We start from the raw sequence: 14149 nt of genomic DNA, 5'->3' as shown, positions 1-14149 counted from the left end.
CACACCAGTGCTTGCCATCATTGTTCCAACTGGCTGGAAAGCTTCCAACCTGCACGGAAGCACTTGTCACAGCTCCAGGTGAAAGGAACTGTTTTCTGAGGTGTGGGGGGAGAAAAGAGCAGTATCTCTTTAAGAGTCAACAGTAAATTAACTTGCCCAAAAGAGTGAAATAATTAGCAGTTAGTAGCTTATTAAAAGGATGGCAAAGGCCAAGCTGCCATCTGGGATCTCCAGTTTCTTGTGATTGTTCTTATGTCAAGAGGTGCAAGTTGCATTAGCTTTCATGTCACCGTGCCTGCCCTTACTTTATATGTAAATTTTAATGAAAGATGTGTCACTGTTAAAATCAGACGTCCATCACAAAGTGCTATTCGTCTGGCTTTTTACAAAGCATATGGTCTTTTCTACCCCTGCTGTTCTATTCACCACTAAATGCCTTCAAAAAAAGAGGAAAACCCAATGATATCAATTAGATATTCTCTTTGTGCAGAGGGAAAACTGAGTATCATCAAAAACCGGGCAAAGCTCCACCTCACCAGAGGGCAACATTTCTGCCTCTATTTACACATAGTGAAAACCACAATGCCTCATTGTCTTGCAAGGTTAATCTTTCTTAATGAAAATTAAAGCAATCTGGAGACTGCCTGCTGATTACTACATGGAATCACAGAGTTTTAAAGGAAGTAGGGGGAATAAAATATATTTATTAAAAATAAGCAATAGAAAGTGGCAGGACAGAACCTTATGGGATGATGGACACATTGTATATCTCAGTCTGGATGGTATTTAACATGGGTGTATATAGGTTAAAAAATATTTAAGCTGTACACTTAAGAGTATGGATTTCATAGGTTTTATTTATACTATGTATGCTATCCTTCAATAAAGATAAACAAATAAATAAATGAAAAATGCCTAACATTTTCACATACAAAGCAAGTTCTCTTTTCTGATTCTGAGAAGTTAAAAGGTGGGGAGTCAACTAACTGAATTGTTACCTGACAGTTTCCCTTTAAAATAAATAAAATCATTTTAAGACTACATATATAATAATAAGTCGAAAACAGAATTTATGTAAGGCTTTAGAAGGAGAGGTGGTTGTGACATTTGAAAACCATTTTCAAAGTCTACTGACTGTTAGCAAGATGTCAGAGGACAGGCCCATATTTCCTGGGTCCGCCCTGTGTACTTAATACCTAGCAAGTGGCCTGGCCCGTTGCTGGCTCTCTGTCAATATTTGTTGAATGCTGAATAACCATTGCTTTTCAAGTGTTAAAGAACACAATCTACTAAATTCAGATGTATATCACACTGGAATGAATTATTTTTAGTACTCTACCAATGAAGGCTACGTGTAATAACATACTCAACCCGTATAAACCTATTAATAAGTATTTGGACAAATTGTACCTATACCCAGATGTATATACACTGCCCCCCACACCTGAAAAACACACCATGGCATAGATAAACCTAAGCACATAAGGAAATGCATTTTGCTTGAATTATTTATAAATGTTTCATAAAGATAATACAATTTAATAAAACATCCTGTAGATGTTATCAAAGTTGAAAATTATACGTCCTCTAAGATTAACCAACTTGCCTTGGTAAGCAAAAGTCTATACACGTACGTAGGTCACCATTCACCTTGGAGGAGAAAGTGTTTTATGATATATGCACACAGAAGTGAAATCTGTGTGTAAATACTAAATCCAAATAGATAATTGAGAAGGAGGAAATAGACATATTGGTTAGAAATCTGAGAAATATTTTCCTTTATATATAATGCCAGTTGGAACTTAACTGAAACATCCCATTGATCCACTGTTCATTTTACTAATAAATCTACTGTTCACATTCACACATTTTAAAAAATGCTCCAAGAAACACCTGTTTTTAAAAAATTTCTTCACTGTCCAATGCATATTCTTAAACAGGGAAGGAGAAAAAACATTTTTCATATTTTAAAGCACCATTTTAGATATCACTGTCAAAAACACAGAGTTGCTAAAATCAAGCAATTTTACTTCTTGTGTTTAAAATAAACCTATTTTCCCCCTCCAGACTTTCAAAACATTAGAAGAAAATAAGAAAACATGGAAAATAGGCTTCTTTTAAAAACAAAATGATGTTATTCATTGTCAAGAGGACAAATCAGTGGTGGATGAGAAACAGATGAGGCAAGAGATGGAAATATAATATTGCCCTTATTTTATTATAATTAGATATTTATAGAGCACAGATGAGTTTATTTTCATAATTAGTAGCTGGCATTGCATTTACTAATTTGCATAAACAGTTGGCTATCAAAGCAGTAACTTATTTGCCAGGCTCTTGTGTCCTAGCAGGGACAAGAGAAGCCTCAACTCCCGAAATGAGCTTTTTTAATGTTATTACCCGCAAAATATAATCTACATGAAATCGTGTTCAAGTTCATGTAGGTTAATTATCTCTTTCCAGTTTGGCCAGTGTTGACTAGTTCATCATTAAAAGGCCAGTGATCAAATCTACAGGGGAAAAATACATATAAATTGGAAGGGGTCTCTAAACTCTGATGGATTAAAGTAAACTTAGGGTCAACACTACCTAGTCTAGGAGATAAAAAGTTCTGTAGAGCAAAAGGAAAAAGGAATTAAATGCCCCCTAGCCACCCTTACTATTTACCAATTGTGCTGGTTCTTGGCAATTGTTGAAGGTGTCAGTGACCTCTCTTCTTGATCATTCTGGGCATTCTCCATACCCTCTCCACCCATACTCACTCCCCTCTACAAAACTAACTTCAACCAACACATGGATCAGGCTCCCTGGCAGTAGTGCTAAGGGCAGGAAATATTCCTGGTGCCCTGACCACTGCTGTGGGCAAAGCGAAAATTAATCAAGCATGCTGCCTACTATTGACATTCAGCAAGAAACCTTGGAGGAATATTTTACTCCTCTTTTCTCCTCAAGCCAAAGGCCAAAAGCTTGTGGTTCATGGGCCAAATCATCTGGCTCATGTGACTGTATGTATACATATACATAGAGAGAAAGAAAGATGCCATGAGCTGACATTTTTATAAAATCTACTCTGGCTTATCTTGAGGCTCTGGTGACACTGGGCATGCATTCTTGCATGGCAGCAATCAGCTGGAGCAAAGTAGAGGCTGCTGCCCTTGACGGAATTTGTGCTTTCCAGTTTGCCACAATCTGTACCATTCCCTAGTGTTGATCTTACACTAGGACTTTTCTTACTACAAGATCTGCTCCTTGATAATACTTGTCAAGCCCCTGTAGGTATTTGAGTCTGCAACACCTATTCCAAGTTCATTTTAATGGAAAGTATTTGGTAATCTAACCCAGGATTGTCAGTCCCCAAACTGACAAGAAAAGGGGGATGGAGGCCAAAACACACTCTAAACACTTAAACAAGGGCAGTCAAAATCAAGTCAAAAAAGCTGACCAAGACTGATTGCTGAAGAACTCCTTCGGTCAGCTACTTCTAGTTAAAGTCATGTTTGCTTTTGGCCCAGTGCAGCCCAATGACCTCCTGAATATGGCGATTATCATTATAGCTTAAACATCCTGCTCAGTTTTGTAGATTTAACTTCACAATTCTTTCCACTACACGTTTACTGTTTCATCACTCAGCTTTAAAAGAATGACAAAATCTGAGGCATTCTTTTCTCTGACAAGCTCCTAAAAATATATCCAAAGACTTTCTCACCTTTATTCTGATGTAATCTATGACAATTTCCCTCTGTCACTTGCACACACAGAGCCAAGAGAAGGCCTGAGTGAGGAGGGAACTGGAGCCAGAACATCTGGCCTCAACCCATGACCCACTGGGGATCCTTTGCTCAGTTGGTTGGGGTAGTTGGTGTACAACTCTGGACAAAGTACTGAGCTACGTGCAGTATGGGTGCAAGGTTCTTTAGGGACTGGGGTGATTGAAACACATGAATAAGTCTGATTCAGGGCAGTTTGGCCTAGGTACTTTATAACAGAAACACAAAGTCTGGCACACCTAGGAAGCTTGAGCCTTAAAGGGTGATAAGGGGGAGAAGGGTGTTCCAAGGACATTCAAGAAAGAGGATAAGAGCTTGAGGAAAAGCCTGAGGCAGGAAACCATAGTGTGGATTCAGGCAGAGTGAGCTGTTGACTTTCGGTGGAGACAAGGGGCCTGGTGGGGGTGATAGTGCAGAGTAGGCTAAGTTATTGTAGAAAATAAAGTGGAGAAGGCATGTTGACAATTATACAGGAACTCTTCAAAAGCTTTGGAGCAGATCAGCTACATGATCCGATTTAATTTTACTTTTGCTTTATTTTCCCTTTTAGGAAGATGACTGACAGCAGGATAAGAAGGATTAGGGGCTTTGAGTCCCTTCTTGGTATAACCTCCTATGCTTGACCCATCTGGGCATTAAAAAATGAATACGTTTGTCTTCAACATACTTGCAATCTAGTAGTGGGGAGTAGCCCAATCCCCAAATAAGTTTAATATAGGAGAGTAGAGGGGTACCTGGAAGGAAAGCTCCTATCTGCATGCAGCACGCAGAACACTGACATCATCAACTAGGAAATAAAATCTATGTATGATTTCAGTGGGCAGGAACGAGAGGAGGCGGAGCTGTCATGGGGGAGACAAACAGAATCAGTAAAACTAGGAGATGAGGAAAGGTCCAGGAAGATTATTTGGTATCATATTTGGCAGCAATTTTGCACCAAAGATTAACAGGGGGGAAGGTTAAAGGTAAAAAGGCCATGTTTGGGTTGGCTTTGAAAGTGAGATAGCTAATCCTGCACTCCATATGCGGGACAGCAGAGCTGAAGCAGTTCTCAGTTACTGGACAGACTGGAAGAGAACAGAGACTAATTAGGCTAGGGCACTAATCTAATAAGGGCTGACTGGGAACTGAACCAGAGTGTCAAATAGAGATGCAAGAGACATTCCAAACAAGAATCCCAACAACCTCTCTTAACATCACCTGGGAGTAGGAAAGTTCAAGAAGGAGAAAGAAAGCAATTGCTGAGTTCAAGCCCAGGTGATAAGGAAGACGGGAGAACCATTAACAAAAATAAGGAAGCTGGTTTGTGGCCAGATGGTGCGAAGGTTGACTTTAAACATTGAAGTGACAGTACAGTTATATGGACATATGTTATGGAGAATGAAAAAGTGGCAGGTTCGAACTTGAGCCAGGTCAGTGCCAGGGAGGTAGTTAGGAGGCATATCCATGGATGTCATCCTTGGACCCAAGAGAGGCAGTATAGAGTAGTGGTTAGGTGCTCAGATTCTGAGTTTCATTTTTACTTAGTAGCCATCTGACTTAAGTTATTTAACTCTCTGAGCCTTGATCTACCTGTCCATAGAGCAAGGATAACACTATCATCTACCTCACAAGACAGTTGTGATGATTTAGTGTGATAAGGCATATAAAGCACATGGCACAATGGCTGCCACATAGGAAATGATCAATCAGTGTTAGTAGCAGTGACCGGAGAAAGAAAATAAGATACCCATGTGCAAAATCTAAAAACACTAAAGACCTCTTTCTTATGGGATGTTTTAGGGAATTAGGGAAAGAAAAGGAGAGAGGTTCAGGGGTTGGAGTGGGGGGCAGGGGAGACTGACCCTAATGTGTTCTCATAGAAGCCAGTGGGAGAAGGGACAAGTGACACAGTGCCACGTGCTTCAGAAAGGTTGTGTCCTGGGCAAAGACTGGTGACTTTGCCTATGAAGAGATCACTAGAAGCCTCTGGTTGAATACAGTAAGTAGAGAAGTGGAGGGGGCAGCCAGATGTACCCTTTCAATCGTTATTCCTCTTTCTTGTTCCCCTTTCTCACCTCCTTTCTAAAGGTCTCAAGCTCGTAACAGGGTAAGAGGTCCCCATGACAGATTTCGGAGAATGAACCCCGCCCCTGTGATTAGCATAAAAGGAACAGGCAATCAATTAACCCCAAAGTGACAGGACTGAACCACTTCAAGGTAACCATACATAACTTTTTAAAAATCAAGAAAGGCATGAAATTCAAATGAGAGATGGCCAGTTCACAGACTAGTCATCAAATCAACATTTTCAATATCTTGCCAGCCCCATCTTTCTTCAACATCTTCACGCCAGAATTCACATTTCCTATTTCTGTTATTTGCCAGTCTTTACAGGAAACAGAGGCACATGGCTTCACAGAAATAGGGACTGGAGAGTTAGGAAGGAAAAGGGGAGAACCAAATGCAAATACATGTTTGTAATTTATTAATTAACCTCTCCCTTCAGTCCTGAACAGCTAATCCAATTTGAGCTGGTGAGGCAGGTCCTCCAGGCTCAGGTCGCTGACAGCTTTGATTAGGGATGGATGAGTGAGCTGTGGTACCCAAAGGTGTGAAGCACTGAAAGGCATGTCAGAACACCAGAGCAAGTGCATCTGCTCAGCGCCTCTCCTTTTCCCAGGCTACCCAGCAAAAGGTGGACTTGGTAAGTTAAAATCCAGTGTTGTCTCTTTCTCCACTTTTTCCTTATGATGTAATGCACTGTCATTCCTATGTTCTTCCACACCTCCAGTCCCACCATTCTCAGCTCATCACCCCCAATCAGAAGACTTCCACTCCCCAAAATACAGAATATGTAACACAGAAGATAAAAGAGCAATAAATATCCCCCAAATTTCACATTAAATAAAATTTCAAGCTATTCACCAATCCTCTCCCCTTTCTCATCTATCATCCTTCCCTCCCTGAATTCAGTTATTCCCAAGTGATGAAACATTGGCACTTCATTTCACATCTTTCCTGTCTCTTCAATACATTTACTGGAGGGGATCTTAGAATACCCTGATTTAAGTAAAATATATCTTCCCAACACCGCACAACCACTTTCAGAACCCCCCATTCCTGCTAGAAACAGCACACCATAATGGGTAAGGCTCATCCCGGATTTAGAGGGAGGCAGGCCGACTCAGAACGATCCCCAGCCAACGAGTATGAAGTACATTGAAGGAAAATAGTAGCGTTGGCTTTTTATTTTTATTTTTTTTTTTAGTTTTTGTTAAAAACACTGTTAAAATCTGGACTATATTCATCAGAATCAACAATTCCCCTTGTATACATGAATATTTCAGAAGGCAGATTGATAGTTATAATGATAAAAATAAAATGATCTCTACCTTTACTTCTACCTACAGAAAGGAACGTCCAGTTATGTAGAGGAAGCATGGTGTCCACCACGGAGGCGGCAAGAGGGAGAGAGAGCAGGGAGAGTAAAACATCAGCACACTGCAGACACACAAAGAAATGTAACACACATAACAAAACCCACAATAGTAATGGCAACAGCAGTACAATCTTGAGAAGGCAGCACAAAACAAATGCACAATGTTTTGCTTAAACAGTGTGACCAGCAAGGCTGCTTCCATCAGCTTCACGTTTAAGCTTTATCCCATTAGCTTCTTCTCAGTCCCATCCTTAGAAACATGACCAAATCTGCATGCAAAAGCACTGCATAGCCACATGTATGTGAAATTGCACACACTTAACCAGTGTAAGATTGTTTAGGGAAAGTTTCAGAGAATCTAAGTTCTCCTGTATTTTCTCAACATTAATAGGAGTCATGAGGATCAAGAGTATGACATACATGCATAGGTGGTACACACACAACATACATTAGTACTTCCACACATATTTATGGGCATCAAAAACAAATTCTGGAGATTCAGCAAGAACCAGACAGAAATCTCTTTCTTTCACGTTGAAGGATTAAGGAAAAGGAAAGGAGCATTGGCTTTTTAGGTAATCATCACAAGGGCAAGAACAGACAAAGGGTGGGAAATGGAAAAGAATGAGAGGAGGAGGAATGGGGTCAAAGGACCTTCTTAAAAACAAATTAAACAGCAAATTGCACCTTCAAATCTTAGTGACACTGACCACCCAGAAGAATTCTGCATCCTTTTTTGAAAATCTCTCTAAAGAGGGATTCACAACACCCATGTCTGTCATTATTTCATTGCCTAAAGACTCTTTTTCTAGAAGATTCCTGACTTACCCCCCAGAGCATGTGTACATAGTATGTCTGAATTCTCTATTCATGTACACTTCAATGTTGAGTGCCCAAGAGAAGTTGAGTAGTAGGCGGAAAAGTGGGAAGGGTATACAATACAGGTTCTCCAAATGCTTTTCACACCAACGTTGGGATTTAGCCCTCTGAAATGCATGTGCTTCATCAGTGGGTCTGAAATAAACTGAATCAAGATTAAAGAAGTCCCCACCAGCCTATCTCATCTACCTGGACTCTATGCTATGACATCAGCCATATGATACGCTCAGACTTCCAAGCCACTGTAAAAGCTAGAACTCCAAAAGGGCAGCTGAGAGCATAAGAGGAGACAATGTAGAAGGGCATCTTGTCATCAGGACTCTGAGGGCCTGCTTTTTCTGGTGGAACTTGTTATCAAGGTCGGGCCACCGAATTCCAGCAATTCATAGAGCTTGGGTCTTACCACTCTGTAGAGATATGCATAACTCTCTCAAACTACCTGGATACTAAGTCGACATAAAGAGCACCCCCTACTCATATTCACCTCATAGTAACCTGCTGTAGGGGGATAACTTCTCTCACTCACCTACAAGAATAGAGAGACTTCATCCCAACCTCTTCCAGAGCGCCGTCTAACACTGGGAAACTCACCTGACCCCCTCCGTCCAGCTCTGTTCTTTGACATCTGCTCCTATACCAGACCATGTGTTCATTGAAATGTCCAGAGTCCACATCATGGATCTTGGCTCAGGTCTGGAGGACACAATTCTGTTGGTAAAGTGTGCTTCCTCCTTGTCCTGCCTTATCAAGTCAGGATGCCCTCAATTACCCACCTCCGCAGCTACCTGGACACCATAAGCAAACTCCCCTCAGACCTGGGTTGTTCCTTGATCTGATCATATACTCCCCTTTATGGCAACACTGTCTGATGGATCCAGTGTAAGGAAATGGGTGTGTGTGTGGGGGGGTGTCCTTCCGTGCTGCCCCACCCTACTCAAAAGATCAAGAAAAAACAGCACAACATGGAAATACCTCTCCTTTCCCTTTTCTTTGGTCCTCCAAAAAAAGGCACTGAGTCCCATGTGTATTTTGAAAAAGACAAGAGAAATTAAAGTACACTCTTTTGGTGTCAGGGCGTGGCAGGTAGACCCATCTGGCAATCATTCCAAAGTGCAGAAGGAACACAATAGCAGCAATTGAACGGTGAAGAAAAAGACAATTTTAAGTAGGCTCAGTTCTTGAATCCTGATTTAGGCTGATAATATGGAAAATTTTTATTTAGGAGAAAAAGGCTTCATTCACAGCCCACCCTGTGCTTAGCTGAGCTGAATTTCCTGCACAGTTCATTTCCTGCATAATTGAATATTTTAGGTTGCAGATGCTGAATTTACAGATCTTTATATGCAGTTTTCTTCAGGGTGTATAATGAGTTAGAATCCTGCCATGAGGACATTAGCATGTTCTTTCGGTGGTTTTTGCTTTTATACAGAACTGAAAACAGTCAAACCCCCAAGGGTTCCCTTTGACCATTCGGGGCTCTGGGGCTAAAAGTCATTACAATGGGCAGTGGGGTGGAGGGGAAGACAATAGGCAAACCTTTCCTCAGAGTGACATTCAGAGAAGCCCAGCTCCTCTCCCCCAACCTGAGGCCCCAGCATGGGGCTTAGGGAAGAAGTTAACCGCTCTGTTGCTCTGAAATTAGCTTCATTCACCCCCATTATCGACACCGTCATGGCTTGTTTCATGCTTCTCTCTTGGAGGCAGCCCGGCAGAGCCAGCGCCCAGGATGACAAATGATGGTGCATAATGGAGAAGCCAAGGGGGTGATGGGGGCGGGAAACCACGATGCACTGGGAAAGGTGCCCCCCACCGCAGGATGGCCCTGCTGCCAGCCTGGCCCGTGGCAGGAGAGACAGGCAGCAAATGGTCTGCCAGGGATGATGAGGCTCTGAGCGACCAGCCAGAGGCACGAAGGCAAGCAATGCAGGCAGCTGCAGCACCACAAGCACAGAGCACCTACCTTGTTCGCTCATCATGAGGTGGGAGAGGCCTTGAGGAAGGAAGAGAGGGGAGAAGAGGAGAAGGGGCGGGGAGGGGGAGGGGAAAAGAAAGAAGACACAGTTAGAATCCCAACTGCCAGGCAATCTTCTCGTACTTCTTGAGGGGAAGGAGTGGCAGGGGCATCCACACATACTGAGGAGCATGCAACGAGCACTGAAATGCAGGGCAGAACGTCCCGGGCCCTCCAGTTCAAGGTCAGTCTTTTGTTGGCTGAACCTCTGGGCCACATCATGAGAACTTTCCTTTCACCATTGTTTCTATGCAATAGGTAGGATTTGAGATAAATCTATTAAAGATTAGGTCCCTTAGGAAACAGACTCCAGGTGCCGGGCAAAGTAGGTTTCTTTCTTTCTTTTAAATTGTTTTTAATAATAATACACGGTCACTGTAGAAACTTCGGAAAATTCAGAAAAGAAAAAAGAAAAAAATCAGCTGCAATCCCACATCCAGAGATTACCATCCAACTTTTCTTTCCCCCTAGATACAGTAGTCGCTTCTACAAAAATTGGACCACGCTGAACATACAAAATGAGTTCCTGCGGGACTTCCCTGGTGGTCCAGTGGGTAAGGCTCCACGCTCCCAATGCAGGGGACCCAGGTTCAATCCCTGGTCGGGGAACTAGATCCCGCGTGCATGCCACAACTAAGCGTTCGCATGCCGCAACTAATTAGTCCACATGCTGCAACTAAAGATCCCGTAGGCTGCAACTAAGACCCAGCACAGCCTAAACAAAGAAATAAATGACAAATAAATATTTTTTTTAAAAAATGAGCTCCTGCGTTCAAGAGTTAATTAGACAACCTGAAACTATCTCCATACGATCCTTGCCTTCACCCAGTGACAACCACACCCCTTACCGCTGTCCCTCCTCCACCGCCAACGTTTCCTAGAAAGTCCCTCACCTTTGATCACAGAAGCCTAGCCAAGCACTGAATGGATTAAAGAAGGTACACGGAGGCCCAATAAACAAGTAGCAGAACCTCTCACTATGTTCTTGTGGAAGTCAGACAAGGCTCTTAAGAGCTCATTACTTCAAGGGAAGCATAAGTCCTGATACATCTATTAAAAGATTTCCAACCAGTAGCCAACCGTGATGGCTATTGGCTCTTCCGTTGCTTTTATTACTACCGGAGTTACTTGGAGATCACCCCAGAGTGATCTCAACTTTACCCAGAGTAAAATTCAGGGATATAGGAGATTATAAAGGAGAAAAATCTCTAAAGTATGGCAATCTGTAAATGTTTTTGGAGATAACTAGAGATTTAGAGAAGTAATCAAAGACAAAATACGGGTCAAGCAACTAACTTTTTAAAGATCAATGATATATTAAATACATAGATACATGTGCCATAAATGTCAGTCATTTTTTCTAAACAAATTTCATTAAACTATTATATTTTAAATGTACATGTCTGGCATTCATCTCTCAAGGCCTAGGATATTAATACTCGTGGAGGAAGGGAATCATGCCAAAGCAAGTCATTCTCATAACTTGTTTTATTTAAAAAATTAAGTTTTGGTATTTAAGGGGTATTTGGAGGGGATAAGAAGAAGAAAGAACAAAGGCACGAGATTTGACTAAGAGGAACCTCAGCAGAAGTAACTATTCATAAAGTGCCTGATATTTCTGGACCAAGCCATAGCCTTCAGCATCCAGATCAAGCACACTAAGAGGGAGTGTCTGGGCCAGGTAGCTGGTGTATGTGAAGGGGGAACGGGAACAGGTGTGTGAATTCACAGGAGGGTTGTCAGCATTAAGAAATGAGGATAAGAGGGCTTCCCTGGTGGCGCAGTGGTTGAGAGTCTGCCTGCCGATGCAGGGGACCCGGGTTCATGCCCCGGTCCGGGAAGATCCCATATGCCGCGGAGTGGCTGGGCCCGTGAGCCATGGCCACTGAGCCTGCGCGTCTGGAGCCTGTGCTCCTCAACGGGAGAGGCCACGACAGTGAGTGAGGCCCGCGTGTTGCAAAAAAAAAAAAAAAAAAAAAAAAAAAGAAGAAAGGAATGAGAATAAGGAAGATCCAAAGAGATCCCTAAGAGCAAAATGGAGGTTAAAAATAAAAGGACAATAGTACTATATTGCGTACTTGAAATGTAAATGCTCAGAGAATAGACCTTAAGTGTCTTCACCATAAAAAGGAAATGGTAACTATGTGATGAAATGAAGGTGTTTCATATGAGTGTATCTAATCAACACATTATATACTTCAAATTTACACAATGTTATATGTCAGTTATCTCAATAAAGCTGGGGGCTTTATTGAGATAACTGTCCTTTCATTTTTGAAATGAAAGGACAAACATTTTTATACCTGCAATTAAAGATGTTTGGCAGCTGGAAGGTGTGAGTAGAAGAGAGGCAGAAGAGTAAACAACAATTTGCCAAATGAAGAGGAAACGGGACACTTGGTATTCAGAGGGTGTTCAAAGCCCTGGAGAAGCCCCTACAGTTGGGCCCATTTATGTATTACCTGTGTTTCTTTGAAGCCGTGTTTCCCAAAACACATTTCACTGACCACCTGCATCAACCGGCTGGGGATACTTAACAACAGTGAAGAGACTGGGCCCCACCCAAGTCCTAATGAATTAGAATCTTGGGGAGGAGTTGCGGAAAGATCTGAATTTTAAATAAGTCGCACTAGTGATTCTTGTGCTCACTAGAACTTGAGAGCTACCCCTTTAGAGTGACATATAAATCAAATTTTGGTAAATTAAATTGTATGACAAATGCACTAAGAGGAATTGGATATATAATGGAACCCTGAAGTGGAAACTTTTGTAAAAGGAAGAATCCTTTTAAAATGCAAATATCCACCACCTGTGTTTTAAAATTTAAATATGTACTTGTCAGGTTTTATTAAGCTACATATGTAGTTGCAGTACTGTGACTCAAATAAATTGTACATATTCTTCAACTTATAGAAAATCTTAAATAGAAATATCAGGACAGGAGTGCAAATCTGAGATCCTGATGTCAAAACTTTGGTTTTGTAGGCAACAAAGCAAAACAGACATAAACAAGTATAACAGGAAATAACATGAGAGAGGGGAGAAACTGTGTAAACGTAATATGGTTTGAGTTTTATTTTGCTTTTTGAGGAGGGAATTTTTGCACTTTTGTGAGCTTTTATATTAGTATCTTCTCTTATATAAACCTACCCCCTAAGCTTGCAGAGTTAAGAACTGGAAACCAGGAATTCCAGAGGGTCTAGGTCTAGTCCGAAATTCTGTTTCTCTCCGCTTCCACCCCAAAACCCTCCTACTTGCTGCAAAAAGACCTCAGGTCCCCCCAAAAGTGAATGGAAGAAACAAGAATCAATCAAACAAATGATTCAAGTACCTACTATATGTAAAGGCTGCATAAGGTAGTGGGATGCAAACAAGTATGGTACATAGTTGTCAACCTCGAAGAGTTTAGAGTCTAGTTGGGAAGGTGTGTGTGTGTGTTTATATTTACACAAACATACATATGATATATATATAGTGGTACCTGACAGTGAAGGGTAGGGGTTAAGATCAAGGACTTCAGAGCCAGATTTGAATCCCACCTTTTTGACTTTCTAGTTTGTGACCCTAGGAAAGTTGCTAAACATCTCTGTGCCTTGACTTCCCATCTGTAAAATTTGGATAATTATCATGCCAAATTCATAGGTTGTTTTGTCGATTAAATAAATGAATATATGTAAAGCAGTGCCTGTACATGGTAAGGACTATATAAGGGTTATTTTTTGGTTGTTTATGCTATAAAAACATACCGATGTGTGAGGCAACACGAAGCATAGTGCCTGACACACAGTAGGTGCTCCGTATGTATTTGGTGAGTGAATGAGGAATGAGTGATGGGTAACTGGTAAGTGTCAAATGATTAATTCAGACAATAAGGACAGTAGGACAGTGAGGAGGGCCCTGGGTGTGCGGCAGAGGTTTCTGGAGGAAAGTGGGGTTTACAATATGCCTTGGAAGACGGTTTAGGATTAAGAGCGATGGAGGACGTTCCAGGTTAACACCACGACCTCCCAAGACCACCAATTGCATTTATAAGGACTTTCATGTCAACTTTCTGGAACACCTAGGACACTG

The 14149-nt window shown here is 41.6% G+C and overlaps 1 protein-coding gene across 7 annotated transcripts in view; it reads right to left on the bottom strand.

Moving 5' to 3' along the window:
- NRXN3 (neurexin 3) overlaps positions 1–14149 on the bottom strand; it is a gene marked incomplete at both ends in the record, with an annotated part of 1631502 nt that overhangs the window by 1566684 nt on the left and 50669 nt on the right. For all 7 annotated transcript variants that reach the window (XM_079699579.1, XM_079699593.1, XM_079699590.1 and 4 more), the window contains one exon: positions 10028–10057. In XM_079699579.1, the coding sequence (XP_079555705.1) occupies positions 10028–10057 (30 nt within the window). The remainder of the gene's footprint in view (positions 1–10027; positions 10058–14149) is intronic.

The sequence above is a fragment of the Hyperoodon ampullatus genome (assembly GCF_949752795.1).
Source record: "Hyperoodon ampullatus genome assembly, chromosome: 3".
Lineage (NCBI taxonomy): Eukaryota > Metazoa > Chordata > Mammalia > Artiodactyla > Ziphiidae > Hyperoodon > Hyperoodon ampullatus.
Note: the sequence above shows the minus strand (reverse complement) of the source record. Positions and strands in the feature narration are given on the sequence as shown.